At 47.7% G+C, this 22278-nt stretch overlaps 1 protein-coding gene across 8 annotated transcripts in view; it reads left to right on the forward strand.

Annotated features, from left to right (window-relative positions):
• The window catches only part of Znf536 (zinc finger protein 536), a 456162-nt gene that overhangs the window by 198185 nt on the left and 235699 nt on the right, over positions 1-22278 (forward strand). For all 8 annotated transcript variants that reach the window (XM_069998524.1, XM_069998529.1, XM_069998526.1 and 5 more), the window contains one exon: positions 12919-15174. In XM_069998524.1, the coding sequence (XP_069854625.1) occupies positions 12921-15174 (2254 nt within the window). In that variant the 5' untranslated portion in view covers positions 12919-12920. The remainder of the gene's footprint in view (positions 1-12918; positions 15175-22278) is intronic.

Genomic DNA, 22278 nt, shown 5'->3' on the forward strand with positions numbered 1-22278 from the left:
ATATACCCACCCACCATCCACCCACCACCAATACCCACCCACTACCAATCTATCCATCTATCCACCCAACCCTCCACCCACTCATTACCCATTCAACCATCCACCTACCCACCAACCATCATACATCCTTCCATCTATCCCCCCACTTACCCCTTCATCCATCCACTCGCCATCTGTTCATCCTTCCTTCTATCCATCTCTTCACTCATCTACCCATGCATGCATCCATCCACTCACCATCCTTTCATCCTCCCATCCATCCACCTGTCCACCCCCTACCCATCCAAGCATCCATTCACCCACCACCTACTATCTACCCATCATCCATCCATCCATTCATTGTTCCATACATTCTCCCATCTATATATCCATCCACTCATCTATTCACTCATCCATCACCAGCCTTTAATTCTCACACCCTTTAATTCACTCCTCCACTTCCATCCATTTTATCATCCATTTATCCATCTCTCTACCATTTGTCTACCTAGCCATCTACTCATCTACCCACTCATCTACTCTTCCATTCATCCACCATCAATTCACCTACCCACAGTCCATCCATCCATCCATCCATCCAACTTATATCCAGTAAATCTCTGAGGACTTTGGAATTAACTAGTGGAAGTAAGACAGACTATATCTGTCAACTTACTACATAATCTTAGGTGAGTCTTTCCCTTCTGGCCTCAGTTTACCTAGGTATAACAAGCCCCCATTGGATGCAGTGACCCAGAGCTAGGTGATCTCTGGGGTTTCTCCAATTCTTCCACATTCTGTCTGGCCTATTGTCTATGCATCTCTTCCCTCGGGGAGTGTCTCTGTGTGTGGGGAGTTGGTGTGAACAGCTCTCATGTATGACACATGTCCACAGGCAGTGGAGGGAGAATGTGGGAGAGAAGGATGGGAGTGAGCTTGGCTGTCATTGGTAGATGACAGTGTGCACTGTGCAGTGTGGTATAGACCTTACAGAAGGACCAGACCTTCAATGCTGCTTCTTCTTTATGTTTTATGCCAGTACTGGGGCTTAAACTCAGGGCCTGAGCATGCTCCCTTAACTTTTTCTCCTTTAGGCTGGTACTCTACCACCTGAGCCATAGCTTCACTTCTGGCTTTTTGCTAGTTAATTGGAGTTCACGGCCTCATGGACTTTTCCTGTCCAGGCTGGCTTTGAACCTCCATCCTCAGATCTCAGCCTCCTAGGAGCTAGGATGACAGGTGGGAGCCATTGGCACTTGGCCAATGCTTTACTTTTATCTCCTCCTGCTTCTTAAACACATCACATCAGTGGTGTCCACCTTCATTCTGGTGATGGCTCAGGATTAAAGCTTGGCTGAGAATGAACTTCCCTGCCAAGTGGACCTCAGGTACCTCTCAGGAAACAGGAAGAGAGAGCGAGAGGAAGGTGAGGGCGGCGACCGGACTCTTTCGCTTACACAGACTAGAAGCTGTGACTCAAAGAAGGTCCAGGGCTCTGAAGGTCACACAGCTCTCTGGGTTGCAATGTGTGGGGGGGGATGGGGTTGTTAGAGAGCTTAGGACTCGTAGGGTGGTGGAGGGCCCAGGACCAGGCATAGGTGGAGAGGCCGATTAAGGTGCCTAGCGTGTTTCATGGCAAGGAGCTGGCTGGGAGAGCAGGCAGTGTGTGCCTGCCGAGGAAGGCATGCCCTTGATCCTCCCAGGGCCTGCTCTGCTGGACGTGAGACATTATTCAAGGCACCCGGGTGATGAGCCCTTTGGAGCGTGTTGTCACTGCAGAGAAAGATACATTCCTGAAACACTCACATCTGGGCCAGCAGTTCCCAGCAGGCCCCACATCTGTGAGCGCCACTGATACCTCTACCCAAGCTCCCAGCCTGGGCTCCTGTGGCCCACATGGGAGGACTCAGGGGTTAGACTCGCCGCCTTTTGTAGTATCCTGGCCCGACAGGGGTAGTTCTAGGCCAGCATGGTGATCAGGGGTGGCAGGAACCCAGGATGCTGAACTGGAAGCCTCAGAACAAAAACGGAACGAGATCGGGGCCTGCCAGATTTCCATCTGTCAGCCTCAGCCAGGTGGCTGTGGGCTGTGCTGCATCACCCGCGTGCCTGGACGGCTCCCTTGCAGGGAGCGCGCATGCTTATTGGAGGATGTGCATAGCGGCTCATGGCTTAAAGGCAGGTGCCTCTGTGAATGAGTCTCCCTGGGCTGGCTACTATGAATATTGCAAAATCAGGTCCCTTTTTTGATCCCACTTACGTACGAGCATTTTACGTTAGAGTTAGTTTCCTGCTGAATCAAATCTGACGCGTGGTATGATAGCCCAGACGTGCCCAGATGTTACAGGCTTTAATCAGCGTCCAAGGGTACAGAGGGGAAGCTTGCTTCTGGGCTAGGCTGCCCTAGGGAGCAGGAAGCATCCAATGGTCTGTGCAGCCACCACTTGGCTCCCAGGGCAGAGGCCATGTACCAAGGCAGACACCCAGCCCCCCTCCCCTCTTTCTAGGGCTATATCAGAGCAGGAAGCCAAGACAGGTTAATAGGGGATTAAATATCCAACTTCCCTCCATGAGCGAGTCTGCTTAAAAGGGAGCAGGAAAGCCAGTGAGAGAGGAATAATCAATACACCTCATCAGACAACTACTTGTATCTTTTTCAGTTCTGTTATTATTTTAAAAGTAGGCCATTCATTAAAAGAACATATATAGGTATATATACTATGTATATGCTTTTATATTATATATGTTAAAAGTTTTTTTTAAAAAATTTATTTCAATTTTCTTCCCCTAAAAATTTATTTTGTTTTTCTTCCCCTAATTGATCAATTGATTTCAGAGTATTAGGGAGAACCTTCCCCTCCCTTCCTCCCCCCCACCCCCCCCCCCCCCCAAATTAATCCATGTAGAAGAAAGGAAAGGGCTCTGGTTTGGACTTCTGGAGTTTGAGGGCTGAGCCTATTATCCTCAAGATGATGTGCGTTTTTGTGATATTCTGGACACTGTTGGCTCTTCCAAAGTACCATGGGTCATAAGCTCTGAAGATGTGGAGGTTGTTGGTGGGCTGGGCCCTGCTGGAAGTTGCAGGCTGGGTTGGTAGGTTGCTCATCATAGGAGGAGACATGACACTCCCCCCTCCCCCCCCTTCCTGTCCCTCACAGAGATGGATCAAAAGGCACAGGGGAGAAGGGTCCAACAGCTCAGCATACCTGACGGGAGCTTCTAGAAAAGAAGTGCTCACCTCTAGTTGGGAAAACTCCAGGAAACCAAAGCTGTGAGGGGGGACCTGGGCTAGGGGAACATTGAGTTCTGCTTCCTCTTGTTTACTGACTTGTCCACAGTGGGAGAGGTGACAGCAGTGTCCTCTTCCCATGTCTACTGCCTCATGCATGCTCATGGATCTCTGTCACCTTCGGGGGACTTCAGGGATCTTCTTCTCACTTACGTTAGTGAGAGAGAATGGAGACAGAGAATGGTTTGTTCTAGATGTTTCCAAAGGACAAGCATGTATGGCTTTGAAATCGTTCTCCATTTTCAGGAGAGGAGACCATGATGGCTGTGGGGTTGGCAGCTGGCCCTAGAGGAGATCCATAGAACATCTTGTGTTGTGTCGCAGAACTTCAGCCTCTACACCTCTTTTTTCACAGAAGTGTGTGTGTGTGTGTGTGTGTGTGTGTGTGTGTGTGTGTGTGTGTGTGTGTGTGTGTGGTGGTGGTCCTGGGGCTTGAACTCAGGGCCTGGGCACTGTCCCTCAACTCTTTTTTTTAAGTTACTCAAGGTTAGTTAGCACTTTACTACTTGAGCCATAGCTCTACCTTTGGCTTTTTTGCTGGTTCATTGGAGATAAGAATATCATGGTCTTTCTTGCCCAGGCCGGTTTTGAACTACGATCCTCAGATCTCAACCTCCTGAGTAGCTAGGATGTAGGTGTGAGCCATCAGTGCCCAGACACAAAACTGTTTTCTGTATCCAGGGCTCTATATGCTAGGCCAGCCGGTCCAGCTTATCCTGGGAGACAGTGAAGCCTTGAGCTTTGCATCATAAGGGGGAAGTTTGGAAGTTGGACCCGGCTCTCCAACTTGACTTTCTTGGTTACACAGTTGCCATACTGCTCACCCTGATTTGAATATCGTATTTCCATAAATACCTTCAGCAAGGATTTAACTATTTCTGGCCCTGTCTCAAAGCATTGTCTACACATCAGTCAAAACAAAAGAGGTCAGCCACACTCCCCCCATGGCTTATCTATTAATCATCTGGCAAATAAACCGCTCAGTATCCTGCCCACCTCGGTACTGTTTGTGATGTAATTTGTTTGGATGCTCATATGTTACCAGCGTTGATTGTATGAGATTTGCTTTCTTTCTTTCTTTTTAAATGTACTTGCTCAGCATAGCAAGCTCTAGGCCAAAATGTAAGCATGAAATTTCTGGTTTATTTTTGTAATAATGTTTACAGCTGTTTAATGACCCTGAAAAGGTTCACTAGTCTGGTGTTCTGTATTTCAGTACAGGAGTCTATTATGCTTATAACAACCTTCGTTAAAACTGTACGAGCTACAACAATGCGGCGGGGGTGGGGGGGAGGTATTTAATAAGAAGGTATTGTAAGTCTAGCTAAAGTTATCTTCATTTTAGCTTACCTTAAGTGGGAGAAAGCAAGATGGGTTCCCAGAGAGAGCCAAGGGTCACTTCAGCATCTGGGAAGGGTGGAGGAGGAGAGTCGGCCTATTATAAGAACTGCATGTATAAGATGATTTGGAGCAAACTTCTTTGTGTTAAACAGCCTCCTCTCTCCTCCAATTCTTGCTGTGTAACTGACACATCCCTGATGTGTAGATGGACACAGGTGTGTGGGCTTGTTGATAAAAAACAAAGTGGCTTAAGCCTGTTATCCTAGCTACTCCGTAGGCTGAGTCTGAGGTTTGCTGTTCAAGACCAGCCCTGGTAGGAAAGTCTGTGAGACTCATCTCCAGTTAAACAGAAGTTGTGGCTCAAGTGGTAGAGTGCCAGCCTTGAGTGATAAAAGGTAAGGGACAGTGCCAAGGCCCTGAGTTCAGGCCACAGTACCTGCACAAAGAGAGAGACAGACAGACAGAGACAGAGACACAGAGAGAGACAGAATATTTAGCTTATTTAGTTCTGCTTGGCTAGACAATATCTGGTTTTCAAAAGATCTAGTTGAGATGTTTATTTTGAAAGCCATTTTATTCCCCGACGATTCGTTTTCATAGAATTACGCTAGAACTCGTTCATGCAGCTTACTGGCAAGATCTATATATTTTTTTATTTTTATTGGTGGGGGATGCTCTTCATGCGCTGACTTTTTTTTGTTTTCTTCTGCAGCTAGTAAAATGGAACTGTGTTTTTGTGTAAAATGTATTTAGATTCCTAGCTGCTTGCCAGCTCTGGTGTCCTGATAGTTTTAAATTTCATTTGGAGTGAAAGATACAATTAGGATCTCTCCTTGGAAGAGTGAAGTAAGAACTTCTGTCATCGATATCACAGGAAATAATCTTGAAGGCAGGAATGCAAAACTCAAAATAACCATTAGCATCATCAAAGGCAGCTGAATGGCTCCAGGTACCTACAGCAAAGGAAATGAGCAAACAGAACATGTTCTGAGAATCTGGGGATCCAGTGGCAGGCTTCATGGGCTGGAAATATTGTCATAAATTGCCAGCCCTCAAGGAGAAAGCCTCTGGCCTCCAGAAGTTTCCATAGTCAGGGGGCAGATTCTGCATTCCGGCTAACTGTTGTGTTCAATCTCAACTGTACAATCCAACAGGACAACAGCTCAGAGGTAGGGTGGAGTGTTGTCATGTTCTTAGATGGCAACAGCCTTTCTCTGTTCAGCCCCAGAGGACATTAGCCTGTCTTTGCCAAGTTTGGTAAATTATGGCAATCATTGGTTCCTTCCTGAAGTCCACTGGGGCTGATTCTCTTCTGTTCATCTTTGGGGCAAGGTCCATGAATGGAAGACCCAGCATAACTCATTCATGTTGTTTAGTATTTTCTGCCTACTCTCAGAACTGCATGTATGAGATGATTTAGAGCAAATTTCCTGTGTTAAACAGCCTCCCCTCTCCTCCAGTTCCTGCTATGTAACTGACACATCCCTGATGTGTAGATGGACACAGGTATGCGGGCAGCCTGAGGATATTTGAGCAGCATTGGTCTTAGGACTGAACTCAGGGTCTGGGCACTGTCCCTGAGCTTGTGTGTTCAAGGCTAGCACTCTACCGCTTGAGCCACAACTCGACTTCTGGCTTTGGGGAAATTAATTGGAGATAAGAATCTCACTGACTTTCTTGTCTGGGCTGCCTTTGAACTATGATCCTCCAGATCTCAGCTCTGGAGTAGCGAGGATTACAAGTGTGAGTCACCAACGTCTGGCTGGAGCCAACCTGGTGGTCAAATAAATATTTCTTTATTTTCCCAAAGTACACATTTATCTATTTATATAAAAGTTTGTATAAAAGGAGGCTGCCTCGTGCCTGTCATCCTAGCTACCCAGGAGGCTGAGATCTGAGGATTGAGATTCAAAGGAAACCCAGGCAAGAAAGTCCATGAGACTGTTATTTCTAATCAACTGCGTGCAAACCAGAAACAGAGCCTTGGCTCGAGCAGTAAAGTGCTAGTCTTGAGCAAAAGAAAGCTCAGGCATAGTGCTCAGGCCCTGAATTCAAGCCTCAGTACTAGCAAAAAACAAAACAAGAAACAAAAAAATACAAAAAACAAACACAAGTTTTCTAGTATGCGGTTATATAAGTTTCTGAGCAGTTATCAGTTGGAGAATTTCTGCCCTTCTCCATTTATGTATATATGTATGTATTTATGTCAGTCATGGGGCTTGAACTCTGGGCCTGGGTGCTGTCCCTCAGCTCTTCAGCTCAAGGCTAATGCTCTACCACTCGAGCCACAGCACCACTTATGGTTTTCTGGTGGTTAATTGGAGATAGGGAGTCTCACAGACTTTCTTGCCCGGGCTGGCTTTGAACCCAGATCCTCAGATCCCAGCCTCCTGAGTAGGTTGGATTACAGGCGTGAGCCACCGGCACCCAGCTGCTCTTCTCTTTTTTAAAATTTATGCCAAGATTATGTCAAACTCAGGGCCTCAGTGCTGTCTGTTTAGCTTTTTAAAATATAATTTTGTTGTTATTATTAAGGGTTCCCCCCCCCCCCCCCCGCCAAGGCTGACAGTCTACCACTTGAGCCACAACTTTGCTTCTGGCTTTTTTTGGTAGTTAATTGGAGATCAGAGTCTTAGGAATTTTCCTGCCCAGGGCTGAACTGCAGTCCTCAAATCTCAGCCTCCTCAGTAGTTAGGATTATATAAATGAACTACAGGCACCCTGCTCCTTTCTCTGCTCTTCACACACACATAATTTATATGCATGCACGTGCGCACGCACACACACACACACACACACACACACACACACACACACACACACACACACACACACACACACACACAGCTGCAGCACTTGCTCCTTTCTCTAACTTTGGATCCTGCCTCTTGGAAACTTTTCACAGCTTTCTCCTAATGGCCTCTTGGCCCAGAAGGCTTTGAATGGTATGCACAAGGTCCCTGGCAAATATTTACTGAATGACTGAGGTGAGGACCAAATGAATTCTGGATGGGTGATGTGTGGAGAAATTGGGGCTGGCCCAGGTTTTGTGAGTCCCAGACTGGGCCCAAGGCCAGCTGCGTCCTGCCTCGGCTGTGTTGGCCCAGAGACAGAGCACCAATTACCCCACACTCTTTCCAAGAATGCACGCTCCCTCTTCTCGTTCTGAGTCAAGCAGCGGGTGGCGGAAAGGACTGACTCCACACAGTAGCCTTGGTTGCACCTGCTTGTGGAAGCTCAGAGGATTCAGAGACAAATATGAGACTCCGCCCTGCCCTACAGAGAGCTCTCTGCTCAGACTACTTGAGGGGCCAGCATCTCCTGATGAGCTGGTGGCTCCTCTTAGCATTTTGTTTGTTTGTTTGTTCCAGTACTGAGACTCAAACTCAGGGACCTGGCCATTGTCCCTTAGCTTTGTTGGTGGTGGTAGTCATAGGACTTGAACTCAGGGCCTGTGCCCTGTCCCTGATCTCTTTTCTGCTCAAGGCTAGCACTCTACCACTTTGAGCCACACCTCCACTTCTGGTTTTCTAGTAGTTAACTGGAAATAAGACTCTCATGGACTTTCCTGCCCAGCCTGGCTTTGAACTGCCATCCTCAGATCTCAGCCTCCTGAGAAGCTAGGATTACAGGTATGAACCACTAGCACCTGGCTGCTGCTTAGCTTTCTAACTCAAGGCTTTACTACTTGAGTCATACAATCTCTTCCAGCTTTTTGAGGTTCACTGGAGATAAGAGTCTTACAGTCTTTCCTGTACTAGGCTGGGTTTGAACTGTGATCCTCAGATCTCAGCCTCCTGAGTAGCTAGGATGACAGGCCTGAGCTACCGGTACCCAGCTTCCTTGCAGTTTTGATAAGCCTAATTGTAGATGTTTTGTGGTTCATGCAAAAGGTTAGGTTGAGTCCCCATGAGGTTGAGGTGAGAGCTGAGCTTCTTATAAAGGAAGGGCTGTGTTTTTAGGAGCTATTCAGACATCTTCCCATTCTCGCAGGATGTGGTAAGCCAGTTCGGCTACAAGCACAAAGCATTATTGCTGCCTGAGCGGACATGGCCTCTGTCCTCCTGGCACAGAAGTGTGTCCATAAATAGGAACAATGACACGGTGCCCTCATGGCGAGAGCTAAGAAAATCAGATGAAAGGGTATGGCAAAATTCAACTCAGGTATCCCACTGGCCTGAGATCAGGTTCAATTATAAAACAGATGAAACCTTTGAGCAAGGTGGAATGCTGCACACCTGTAATCCCAGTGGCAGACACAAGTGGGTTGTGGTCTGAGAACAATCCTGGGCAAAAGCATGAGACCCTCTCTGAAAAGTTTACTCAAGCCTACAGAGTCAGGAATGTACCTCACATGGTAAAGCACTTGCTTAACCATGGCAAAGCCCTGAGTTCAAATCCTAGTACTACCACTAAATAAAAAAGAGAAAGAGAGAGTTGTAGAAATACATTCCTGAACACTCTTGTCTCCCATGCTAGGGTATCATCCATGGCATATGAAGGTTAAAGGGATGTAGAAAGCTTTGTTGACACGGAAAAGCATTTGTCTTTTGGATGGAATAAGAGTCCCATCCTCGGAGTAAACTTGAAAATCCCCATGTTCAATTGCTGACTGGTGGAGCCAGTGTGTGTAGATCTTGAGTAATGGTGGGAGGGCTCCGGGGTCTACCTTAGTGAGATCTACCCGCTGGGGTTTGCAGTCTCTCTGCAGAGCACAGTCAGCCTTCCCCTCTCCTGCTGACTTAGAATCCTCTCAACTGCAAACAGCCCATCTCCCTGGGCTCAGTCTCAGAGTGTGGCCAACTGGACAGCCATGGGAACTTCCCAAACTTCCCAGGGCTGTGGGGTAGAGAACCCAGAGCCCTGTCTTGTGATCCTGACCTACAGTTCATTAAGGAGAGGTGGCAGCACAGGTTTGGGGTCTGAAAGGTGGAGAAAGGGCTCAGTCAGGGTCCTGAAACACTGGGGGAATGCCTGGGTGACCTTGTTACATCTGTCTACCGGAGAGAGGCCGCCATGAGTCCTGGGGCTAGCCAGTCATGTCTGCCATCTAGGATTTGGTGTGACAGAAACTGATACCCAGTGAAAACTCGGGAGGTTTGTCAAACTGCAAGAATCTCCATAAGAACTTCCTTCCTTCCTTCTTTCCTTCCTTCCTTCTTTCCTTTCTTTCTTCCTTTCTCTCTTCCTTCCTTTCTTTCTTTCTTTCTTCCTTCCTTCCTTCCTTCCTTCCTTCCTTCCTTCCTTCCTTCCTTCTCTTTCTCCCTCCCTCCTTTCTCTCTTTCTTTCATTGGTACTAGGGCTTGAACTCAAGGGCCTGGGCTCTGTTCTTTAGTTTTTTTCCTCCACTCAAGTGGCTCTACTAATTGAGCCACAGCTCCACTTCCTGCTTTTGGTAAGTTCATTGGCCCTAAAAATCTCACAAACTTTCCTGCCAGCATTGATTTTGAAGCATGGTTTCCAGATTTCAGCCTTCCGACTAGCTATAGGGTTCTCATGCATGAGCTATCACTACCTGGCTCAAAATGATCCTTTACAAAAAAAAAAAAGTTAAATAAAAATTGGGTATAGATGGCCATCATCAAAGACAAAGAAGCATGGGAAATTGGAAGCCTTCTTTCACTGCAAGTGACTCTTCACCTTTCTGGGTATGGAAATGACCTGGGGTTGAGTTGTCTGTGTCATGATTTGAGGAGACAGTTAACCCTGTACCACTGTCCTGGTCCCTCTCTCTCATGGAAATAAGTACCGTATCTTTTCTTCTCCTTCCTTTGCACGAGGAACCTGCAACCCCTCTCCTCTTGCCAAAGGTGCACAGAGACCCCCCCCAGAGACCTTCCATGTCCTGTCCCGCATTGCTTGTCTGACGAGGGCATCCCCAGGCCGCATTGTGCCTGACAGCATTTCCTCCACAGTTGAACTCTCTCCCCACATGTCCCCAGGGGAAAATTACTTGACCCTACTCTTCTGGCTGGACTCAAAACCCAGACCCTGGACCATCCGGGTGGCCAACACATAGAAAGAGATGGGCCACATAGAAAAGAGATGTGAGAAAATGAAAAAAAAAAGAGAGAGAATATAGAAAATGAGCTTGGAAGCTGGGTCCCAATGGCTCACACCTGTCATCCTAGCTACTCAGGAGGCTGAGCATGGAGGTTCAAAGTCAGCCAGAGCTCAGCCAGAGCAGACAAATGCTCCAAGACTCTTCTCTCCAATCAACCACCCCCAAACCGGAAGTGGAGGTGTGGCTCAAGTTGTAGAGCACCAGTCTTGAACAACAACAACAACAAAAGACTTAAGGGGCAGCAGCCAGGCCCTGAGTTCATGCCCCAGTACCAACACACACACACACACACACACACACACACACACACACACACACACACACACACACACACACGTGAACTCGGACTCCAGGGGAAAGATAGATCTAGAAATAAGCAGGACTTCAGACATGGGTTTATTGCATTGTAAAGCAGAGTTCTTGGCAAGCCTTGGTGTGTTAGAGATCATGCCCTTTGACCCACCTGGAACCAGCTGGCGCTAGCTTTTCTGCCCCGGCTGTGGAGGGGGGGGACAGGAGCCTATTAGAGACAATTATGCAGCCTAGCATTCAGTGTTAGTGTTTAACAAACAGCTTTGAGTTCTAATTTTCTACAAAACACATACTGCAGGTACAATTTGTACTCATTACTGTCTATTCAGAAAGTTATTAAAAACGCTCAAACTTGGTTGAATCTTGCTATGGCATCGGCTCTGGATTTTAATTGGTTTTTATCTAGTTCTCAAAAAGATCTCTTTAAGCCCAATCAAAGTTTCTGCCTTGGAGATCCAGCCAGTGGATGGGGCAAAGGCATTCTATAGAGTTTAAGTCTTCGCCTGGATTCCAACCATCTAACCATCCAGGAAATTTACATCCAGAGACAATTTATCCTTCTTTGATGGACACAGTTACCAAATGACAAAGTAACAATGTTTCGTAACATAAGGGTTAAATCTTAATCTCTGAGGTTTGCAAAGCCGCCTCTCTCACAGTCTCCTTAAAATTTAATATACCTCGTTAATGCTTCCCTGCAAACACTGAAGGATTTTTATGATTATAATCATGTGTTACAGCACCTAGCACTGTTTCTAAGCAGAATACTAATCAGCTTAATGAGATATTACTGCACTTTTTGTTGACTAAAGCAAAATCCCTTTTATTGTTCTAAAGCTTGTCCTTTAAATATATATTTTTTTACCCCCAAAACATTATCTTGTTTTATTATGGACCCATAAATATCATGGTACTGGGTTTCTTTCTTTCTTTCTTCCCTTCTTCCTTTTTTTTTGACCAGATCATAAAATAATCTCTTTCATCTCAGAGTGGTTCATTGAATATAGTGACAAGAAATAAAAAGTTTCATCTGGGTGAATGTCTGTAGTCTAGCAGTGAAAACCTTCTGTCCTAAAACAAACTTTGGATGGAACCAACAGGTGTAGGTGTTGTACAGAAAGGTTGAAGTAGGAAAATTTTAACATGGAGACCTTTGGTTCTTCATTAAGTGACCTGTGAATGTTTATTGGCTGTTAATTGTGGTTGAAAAGATTAACAATTTAAATGTGAACGCAAAACTGCAATCTGGGGAAAGGCAGGCCATATTGCATAATTGACATTTAATAATTCTTTTCTTAAAAATGTTTCTGCTGGTCTCAGGGTCTGGGTACTGTCTCTGAGCTGTTTCTGCTCAAGGCTGGTGCTCTATCACTTGAGCCAGAGCTCCACTTCCAGCTTTATTATTATTTTTTCTGCTGTCAGTTGGAGCTAAGACTCTCACAAACTTGCCCACTTGGTCTGGCTTCGAATTGCAATCCTCAGATCTCAGCCTTCTGAGTCACCAAGCCCGAGCCACCGGTACCCAGCCAGTTATTCATTTGTTTTATGATTGTTTTTGACAATCATTTTTAATTTTTATTTTATTTATTTTTGCCCAGTCCTGGGGCTTGAACTCAGAGTCTGAGCACTGTCCCTGAGCTTCTTTTGCTCAAGGTTAACACTCTACCACTTGAGCCACAGGGCTATTCCTGGCCTTTTCTGTGTATGTGGTATTGAGGAATCGAACCCTGGGGCTTCACGCATGCTTGGCGAGCACTCTACCACCAAGCCCCATTCCCAGCCCCATCTTTTTTTTTTTTTTTTTTAAGCCATGATCATGCTATAAGTAAGGAATTAAAATGCCAGTTCCTTCCTCTCCCCCAATTCCTGGCACCCATCAAAGTAAACTCTTGTCTTCTTTTTTTTTTCTTTTTCTTCTTGTCTTTACTTGTAGGGATGGAAGAAGCCAGTCTGTGCCTTGGCGTCACCCCGGCAGCGCCGGACACCGAACCCCATCTGAACAGTCCAGTCCTCAACGGCCAGTATGCCATGACTCAAAAACTGCACCACATCACCTCGCAGCTCAGCCATGCCTTCTCCGACCTGCACCCGCGGCCCACCCCGGAGGAGAAGGCCGCCGCGGGGCCCTTGGATGAGAAGGGCCACCTGCCCCTGAGCGCGCAGCCTATGGGCAACCAGATGGCCCTGCTGGCCAACCAGCTGGGCCGCGAGGTGGACAGCGGCCTCAACGGGAGGGTGGACCTGCAGCAGTTCCTCAACGGGCAGAACCTGGGCATCATGTCCCAGATGAGCGACATCGAAGACGACGCCCGCAAGAACCGCAAGTACCCCTGCCCGCTGTGCGGCAAGCGCTTCCGCTTCAACAGCATCCTGTCCCTGCACATGCGCACGCACACCGGCGAGAAGCCCTTCAAGTGTCCCTACTGCGACCACCGGGCCGCCCAGAAGGGGAACCTCAAGATCCACCTGCGGACCCACAAGCTGGGCAATCTGGGCAAGGGCCGGGGGCGCGTGCGGGAGGAGAACCGTCTGTTGCACGAGCTGGAGGAGCGGGCCATCCTGCGGGACAAGCAGCTCAAGGGCGGCCTGGCCCAGCCCCGCCCGGATCTGAAGCCCCAGCCACACGCTCCACCCCCGGCCCCGGCCGCCTGCGGCCTGGCTCCGCCGGGCAACCCCAGCCTGCCCCCGGACGTGGCTGCGCACCCGGCGGCGCCCTCGCCCAAGCCCTCCTCCGCCTCCGCCGCCGGCTCGGGCCTGCAGGACGACGCGGCGGCGCCGGCCGCCGGCTTCCGCTGCACCTTCTGCAAGGGCAAGTTCAAGAAGCGCGAGGAGCTGGAGCGGCACATCCGCATCCTGCACAAGCCCTACAAGTGCACGCTGTGCGACTTCGCTGCCTCGCAGGAGGAGGAGCTCATCGGCCACGTGGAGAAGGCGCACATCACCGCCGAGTCGGCGCAGGGCCCCGGCGCCCACGGCGCGGGCGAGCCCGCGGCCCACGAGTTCCGCTGCGAGGTGTGCGGCCAGGTGTTCAGCCAGGCCTGGTTCCTCAAGGGCCACATGCGCAAGCACAAGGACTCCTTCGAGCACTGCTGCCAGATCTGCGGCCGGCGCTTCAAGGAGCCCTGGTTCCTCAAAAACCACATGAAGGTCCACCTCAACAAGCTCTCCGTCAAGAACAAGGCGGCCGGAGACCCCGACGCGCCTCCGGGACCCCTGGGCGCCGGGGTGACCCCGGAGACGCACGCCACCCTGTACTCCCGCTACCTGTCCTGTCTGCAGGGCGGTGGTGGCGGTGGCTTCGTGGGCCCGGACAAGGCCAGCCTGGGCGGCGGTGGCGAGCCCGGCCAGTTCTACACCAAGGCCGAGCACGCCTTGAAGGACAAGGACGTGCTGGGCAAGCTCCTGTCCCCCCTGTCCAGCGTGGCGCACGCCGCGGGCGCGGGGGTCCCCGGCGACGGGGACAAACACTCCCTCCTGGGCTGTCTGAACCTCGTGCCGCCCCTGAAATCCAGCTGCATCGAGAGGCTGCAGGCGGCCGCCAAAGCCGCCGAGATGGACCCGGTGCACAGCTACCAGGCCTGGCAGCTGATGGCCCGAGGCATGGCTGCCGAGCACGGCTTCCTGTCCAAGGAGCATCCGCTGTCCAGGAACCACCACGAGGACGCCCTGGCCGGCGCCGGCCTGGTGTTCGACAAGGAGAAGCGAGAGTATGTGTTACTAGGAGCCGATGGCTCCAAGCAGAAGCTGCCCGCTGACTTGGTCCACGGCGCTAAAGCGGGCAATCAGAGAGACCCACCAAACAAACCCGACCCTCTAGACGGCAGCCGGGACTTCCTGACGCACGGGCTGAACCAGACCCTCGATTACAACAACCTCCAGGGGCCCCCCGGGAACATGAAGGAGAAGCCCACGGAATGCCCGGACTGCGGACGAGTGTTCCGCACTTACCACCAGGTGGTCGTCCACTCCCGAGTCCACAAGCGAGACCGCAAGGGCGAAGACGACCCTCTGCACGGGGGCCTAGACGAGCGTCGGGGCTCCGGGAGCGATCAGGAGTCACAGTCTGTCAGTCGGTCCACCACGCCCGGCTCCTCCAACGTCACCGAGGAGAGTGGGGTCGGAGGAGGCCTCTCCCAGACGGGCAGTGCCCAGGAAGACAGCCCGCACCCCTCCTCGCCCTCATCTTCTGGTAGGTGGGGCTGGCTCCAAAGATCTGGGAGGGACAGGTTGGACCCCCCCCCCCCATCCCTCCTCCCCGCCTCAGGCCTGGCTGGAAGGCTGGGTTGTAAGGTGGATGGCTGAATGCTGGGGTACACCCTTTGCTACCAGGCTACCGCCCATTTCAAAGAAAGAGTTGTCGAAACTCCTTTGGCTACCAGTAAAGTCAGTGTGTGTGTGTGTGTGTGTATATATGTGTGTGTGTGTTTGTGTGTGTGTGTGTGTGTGTTTGTGAAGTTGGCCACTTTGCTCTTCACCTTTAATAGCTGAATCCCCATAATCTCATGCATGATCATGGGGGTCCCCTGGACCCCAGGAACACTCCGCTGGAAGGGACTTTGGAAGTTCACACCCTTGCCATGCCCTCCCCTTTATTCCTGGAGACCCATAAGTTCTCCCACTGACTGGAGAATTCCTTCTCTGCAGACCAAATCTCTTCTCTCTTTGGTCTCCTGGCCACCCTGCAGCCCCCCTCTCTCTTGCCCCCCCATTCCCTCTCTCCTGTTCTCCTGTGCTGAAATTCCAACGTGTCAGGTCCCTCTGCCCTGAACAGCCCACATGCCAGTTTCCTCCGAAGGTCTAAAGTCCAGATGTGTTGGCTGCATGTCTCTAAATTGTACTGCATTGCATGGGGGTGGGGAGTGGGGGGTGGAGAATGCAGCTTTGCGGGTTCTAAAATAAATAGCAAAAACAGAAAAATCTGTCATCAAAATGTCTGTGAAATGCTGAAGCTTCCTGGCCCTGTTTTAGAGAGACAGAGGGGAAAAAAAAATCGCACGCACACACACATACACACACATTTACACACATACACACATACACACACACACACACACACACACACACACACACAGACCTAAGACAACAAAATTTAAATCACTACCTAACAGCAGGTAAAAGGTTGCCTTCATTCCTGAGTTCCCCACCCCCCAAGTCCGTTTGCTAAATGGATAGCAAATTGAAAGTTATATCTCTAGCCCTTTTTAAAGAAAGGACTTCGCTAATACTGTAATCATTCTACTGCCTAACAACAGAGGAAATCACGCCGTAACAAATACGCTGTTACTAATGGCAACATCGATTTCTGCAATCAGCCATTAAGTCTGGAAAATGAAAGACAGTTTGAGACACCTCGAGGCTCTGCATTGCCCACTGTGGCAGCACACTGAGGGTCATTTTTTAAAAGTTTTTTTTTCCCCCCTCCCCTTCTTGTCTTCAATTTTTTTCCCTTTTATTTTTCCTCCTCCTGCTTTCTCAGTTTCTAGGAATAGTTCAGCCCGAGAGATAATACATTGCCACGATTATTAAATAAATGCCACTTAGGTTTGGTGGTGAACTGTCACGATTCAACCTCCTTAGGACAAAAATTAGCCTTTAAAAATTGTGTGTGTGTGTGTATGTACGTGTGCGTGTGCGTGTGTTGGTATGGCTTATTACAAACCAGTGAAGAATAGTTAAGACATAAATCTGAGCTCCACATTGCAGAGATTACAATAGCACTTAGCCGTACTGCTTAAATACCCATGAAACTTACTTGTCTACTTGTGGAGTCTGAGACTTGCTTGCGATTTATTACTGGGGAGACAGAAAAAGTCTATGACCAGCAACGGGAGAATCATGAAACGGGGGCCATGTAGGACCAGACTCAGCTACAGGGCAGGGTCAAATTTCCCCAGCAAGAGCAATGAGTAGCAGAGTTACTGCCTATCATCCAGGACTATTTCCCACCCTTCCTTTTCCCCCCCAGAGAGGGCGGGGGGGGGGGGGCGGAAGGGGGGAAGGGGGGAAGAAGGAAGATCTCATCTGTTCTCAGATTGGTGACATTTCAGGGACAGAAAGCAGAGAGGGGACTGGCTGCCCTAAGTTTTTTTGAGTGACATGGAGTTAACACGAACAGATTTCCCCCCTTCTTCCAGACCTTACTAAAACAAGGAGGTCTGAGTAGAATCTTTCTGACACCAAATGTTCAGCTTCATTAATGACGTGTTTACCGTGATTTTCTCACCTTCTGGCCAACTGATAGCCTTGTACAATTCGGTTCCTCTCCCTACTGCTTTCCTGTCTTGAAATATCTTGTTGCAAAAAAAAGACCCTATTTTGCTTCAAACACACACACACACACACACACACACACACACACACACACACACACACACGCACACACACACAACTGGTGTCTCTGAAGTAAAAAAGAGAATTGTACTTAAGTTTCTTGTTTTCTTCTTACTCTCATTCTCCATTACTGAAGGAGTTGAGAATTGATTGTGAATACTGATTTCTTTCATTTCAGGTTGACTTCTTTGTATTGTTTGGATTTTTTTTCATATTCAAATTAGGCCCTTTCATAATTTTCTGACTTAAGGAGGGAAATAGATCATATAGCAATATCTAGTTCAAATCTGTGCAGGGCATTCAGGTTTTCTGGAGCTTTAGAGTTCTCAAGTAAAAATCTGGGTAGTGTTTTTCCTCTTTTATTCTCTAACTAGCCTTACTTGTAGAAGAAAGTGTGATTAAAATAAGCATTTAAATAAAAATCTTGACACAATAGGTATTTTTTTTTTGATTACTTGTTAGAAGCCTTCTAGGTGAAGGAGATGAGGAGGAATTTCTAAGCCTTTAAGTAAAGAAAGAAGCACTTAGGTTTTACAAATTTCTCAGACTTCATAACAATGTCACAAAACTTAATTTGCATTACTCAATTCTTTTTTTTTTCTTCTTCTTTTTTTTTTTTTTTTGGTTGTTGTTGTTGTTGGAAACTGGGTCAGTAGGGCCTGAGAAACTATTTTTTTTTCCAGATCTTAACCAATGAATTCTTCTTTATAAAATGCTGCTCTTAACATGATAGTAATTCTGAATTCATCATAAAAAAAGAAAAAAAAAGCCCTTTTAAACCAGAGCCTCTCTAGAAGAAGGCTTACAATGAGTGGCAGAAAAGTCCTTTGTTATCTGATGTAATTCTTTGCAAGAGACGATTGAGAACGGAGCGAGCGCGACTGTTTAAAACCGTCTTGCTCAGACAGAGAAAGAGAGAGAGAGGAGAGAGAGAGAGATGAAGGGGTCAAGTTTGCCATCACACTTATTGCCAAGATGGGTGACCGTCACTGGCTAGGCTAATGTGAAATGCAGCTGTTTGTTATGGGAGTAAAAGAATGTTTGAATCAGTGAACATGCAAAAAATGCTCCCAGTGAACCAGAAAATGTGTTTGTTCTCTGGCACTCCAAACTGCTGAGAACTTAGCTTAAAGATGAACGGCGGCGGCGAAAACTAGGCCCTTTGACAAATGAAGAGGTCGTTATTTTCCAACAGCAGAGGGACAAAACTCCTCACCCAGGTTGCCCTTTGTTTTGTTGTGAGTGTGTTGTTGTTTGTTTGTATGCCTCAAGCTGTTAGAGAAGATGTCAGAGAAGATGTCACCTCTGCTTCCATGATCCAAAGCAAGGGGGGGGGGGGATAATGGTTTGGAAAACAGCAGTTGATAATTTTTTATTTATTTTTTTTATTTTTCTACTCTTTTCATGACATTTCGAGAGTCGGTGACTGTTTGAATCTCTCTTCCTGTCTGGATTGCATACAGAGCTCTAGCCGAATATCATCTTTGTGTCCAAAAAATTTTAAAAAAAATCTCTAAAATCTCAGACACTGACTTTACTCGAGTTAGAAAACCACTAAAGTTCCGTTTCTTCCAGGTCTTTTTCTTTTTTGGCTTTAGAAATCACGCTTCGATTAATTAAAACTTAATGTACTAAGAAACGATACTATTTATTATATCCAACAGGGCAGTTACCTTCCGAATTCCTCTTCCCTCACCCCACCCCCACCCCCATCATTTTGGAGTGGGGATAATTAAAGTGTTGCTGGTGGGAAGCGGGTAATTGAATGCATTGACCCTCTCTGTTCATTAAATAAAGTCGGCCAAGTTGTAAGATCAATGCAAAAAAAAAAAAAAAGCCAGGGAGAGAGGCGCAGATGAAAATATCGTTAACCCCTACGATTTCTGCTGTAATATTTTCAGATGGACAAGCTGTATTTGATCAGCTGGGCTAAAAAGCCTGGCAGGAAGTCTATTGTTGCCTAAGTTGAATTCCTCCAATAGTGGTTCTCTCTTGCCTGTGTTTGCCTATTGACCAGAGGCCGTCAAAGGCCTTTATCAGGCAATTTTTGCATATATATCCGGTAGATAGTGATATAATAGATTTGCTTTCTTCTCTACCTCTTTATTTTATTTTTGTTTCTTCTCTTATGGCTTCTTCTTTTCATTCCCTCTCCATTCATGATAACCAATGTGTACTTCACACAAACAAATCCAAGCTTCCCAAAAGATGGAGGGTGGGGGTGGGGGTTTGGGGAGTGGGTAGGAGGGGGGATGGTGATGAAGGAAACATAAAAAGAAAGAAAGAAAAAAAAATTAAGTCTGAGGATTAAGATCTTCATTCCCCCCCCCCCCCCCTGCTTGTGCATTGCAATTGTTCTTAAAAAATATTTGGCACTGTCAATTAGTAACTGAGCGTAGTTAGCTGATGAACACAATTTTCCGGTAGGCTGAGCACCCTATTGTTGCCGAGTGAACAGCAGATTTCTGAGGTCATTATCATTCGCTGGTTGCTTGGCCCAGCTGCTTTGGTGCTGCAGAAGCCAAACTTTTATACTGGAGCTCAGGGATGGGCTCGAGCAACAGGGGCGCTGGCTGCAGCGGGAGTGAAGACGGTCCTCATCTACCCAGGAAACAGAAAGTAAAACTTTCTAGGCCATTCAAGGGAAAGCACCAGTGAGCTGTGGGGCTCCCCTTCTTTCCACCTTCAGATGGGGAGTGAGAAGGTCCCAGGGGACAGCCCAGTGCCACCCTCCTCCCCCCTAGAGGTGACAGATCCTTCTACAGATCCATTGTCCCATTTAGAAATGGACTTAAATAGTTGTAACCCAATCTATTCTATTCTCTTTGTCTGTTTTACTGTATTATTTTGTTGTATCTATTCTATTCCATTCTCCTATCTTATCCTAGTGTTTTTTTTTAGGGCTAGCACTAGGTCTTGAACTCAGGGCCTGAGCGCTGCCCCTGAGCCTTTTCTCAACACAAGCACTCTACCACTTAGGCCACACCTCCACTTTTGGCTTTTTGGTAGTTAATTGGAGAGAAGCGTCTCACAGACTTTTCTGTACAGGGCTGGCTTTGAACCACGATCCTTCGCTCTCAGACTCCTAAATTGCTAGGATGATGGGTGTGAGCTGCTAGCATCTGGTTCATTTTTGTTTTTGAAAAGTCACTAGTAGATGCTTATGAGCAACTTGAAATGAGTAAATCGGAGGATCACAAACAGGAAGCATTCTTTGGATTTCTAAAGGAAAAGAAAGTCTGGAATAATGTCTTTCTTTTTTCTGTAGTGTAACTGATTTTTCTGGACTAATTTCTTATCACATGAAACATCCCCTTGAAGGTGTCCTTCCCCCCATTCTGCCTCTTTTTTTTTCCTCCTTTAATTTTTATTTTTCCTTTTTGCATCCTGAGTCTCAGCTTCCCTTCATACCTCCTGATTTGGAATCTGAGTCAATGACATGGAAAGCTGCACTTTTTTTTTTTTAAAGCTCAGCTGTGAATGCCGAACACCATATGCGGCCCTTCGGTCCCTGCCGCGGGAGCGTGTACGGGCGGTCGCTTGTGTTTGTAGAGATTTATAGAGACCTGGCTTGTGTGTGTGTGTGTGTGTGTGTGTGTGTGTGTGTGTGTGTGTGCGTGTGTGCGCGCATGTGTGTTGTGTTGAAGCTGTGCCCAGCCAGACACTGGCTAAAGGCCCTTCCTCTGTATTAAGACAGAGGTGGCACCCGTCTGGATGAATTTCCTGGCCAACTCCTAGGGAAAGCAGGAGGGAATAAGGTCCTGGGGGCCTCTCTTGGGTGTTTCCTTGTTCCCTGGGGCCCTCAGAGGGGGTAGGGAGGGCTCCATGGGACTTTCATTGGTCCAGTGTTTGGAAACAACTCCTTAAAATATCCAGTGTCATTCTGGCATTGTTGTTCTTGTGGGGTTTTTTTTGTTGTTGTTTGTTTGATTTTCCTTTTTTTTTTTTTCTTTAAATAGGCTCTGGGGCTTGAACTCAGGGTCTGGATGCTGTCCCGGAGCTTTTTTGCTCAAGGCTAGTGCACTACTACTTGAGCCACAGTTCCACTTCCAGTTTGCTGGTGGTTAATTGGAGATAGGCGTCTCATAGATTTTTCCTTCAGTGGGCTGACTTTGAACCACAATCCTCAGCTCTCAGACTCCTGAGTAGCTAGGATGACAGGTGTGAGCCACCAGTGCCCAGCCTCTGTGTGTGTGTGTGTGTGTGTGTGTGTGTGTGTGTGTGTGTTTAGGGTCTTTTCTTGCCTTTGGATTTTGTTTTGTTCTGTCTTGCTTGCACTTTGCCATGTGGTTTACAGACCCTACTTCCCCAGGGAGCTCAAGGTCATTGGCCCCTTAGCATCTCAGCAAGACAGAAACTTCAACAGCTCTTAAAAGCTGCAGGCATTCAAAGCCAGCCCCTGCAAGGAAAGTCCATGAGACTCTTATCTCCAATTAACCACCAGAAAACTGGAAGTGGCGCTGTGGCTCAAGTGGTAGACCACTTGCCTTGAGCTGAAGAGCTGAAGGGACAGCGCCCAGGCCCAGAATTCAAGACCCATGACTGACAAAAAAAATAAAATAAAATCTGCAGACATTGCCCAACCCTGGTGACTCACACCCATAATCCTCGCTACTCAGAAGGCTGAGATCTAGGGATCATGGTTTAAAGCCAGCAAATCCTGGGCAGGAAAATCTATGACATTCTTATCTCCAATCATTTATCAAAAAGCCAAAAAGTAGAGGCATGGCCTGAGCGGTAGAGCACCCAACTTTGAGTGAAAAAGCTAAGGGACAGCAACCAGGCCTGGCATTCAGGACCACCACATGAACAAACCAGCATAGAACTAAATGAATACCCTGTCAAGCAAAGCAAAGCCCCTTTATAGCTCATAGATTTGTAAGACCCCTTCTGAGGCTCGAGGGATTGGATTTCAGGGTTGGGGTTGCTAGAAATCTGCTGGTCCTGGCCACCATTTCGGCTT

This window comes from Dipodomys merriami, unplaced genomic scaffold (genome assembly GCF_024711535.1).
Source record: "Dipodomys merriami isolate MVZ:Mamm:240054 unplaced genomic scaffold, mDipMer1.0.p SCAF_52, whole genome shotgun sequence".
Lineage (NCBI taxonomy): Eukaryota > Metazoa > Chordata > Mammalia > Rodentia > Heteromyidae > Dipodomys > Dipodomys merriami.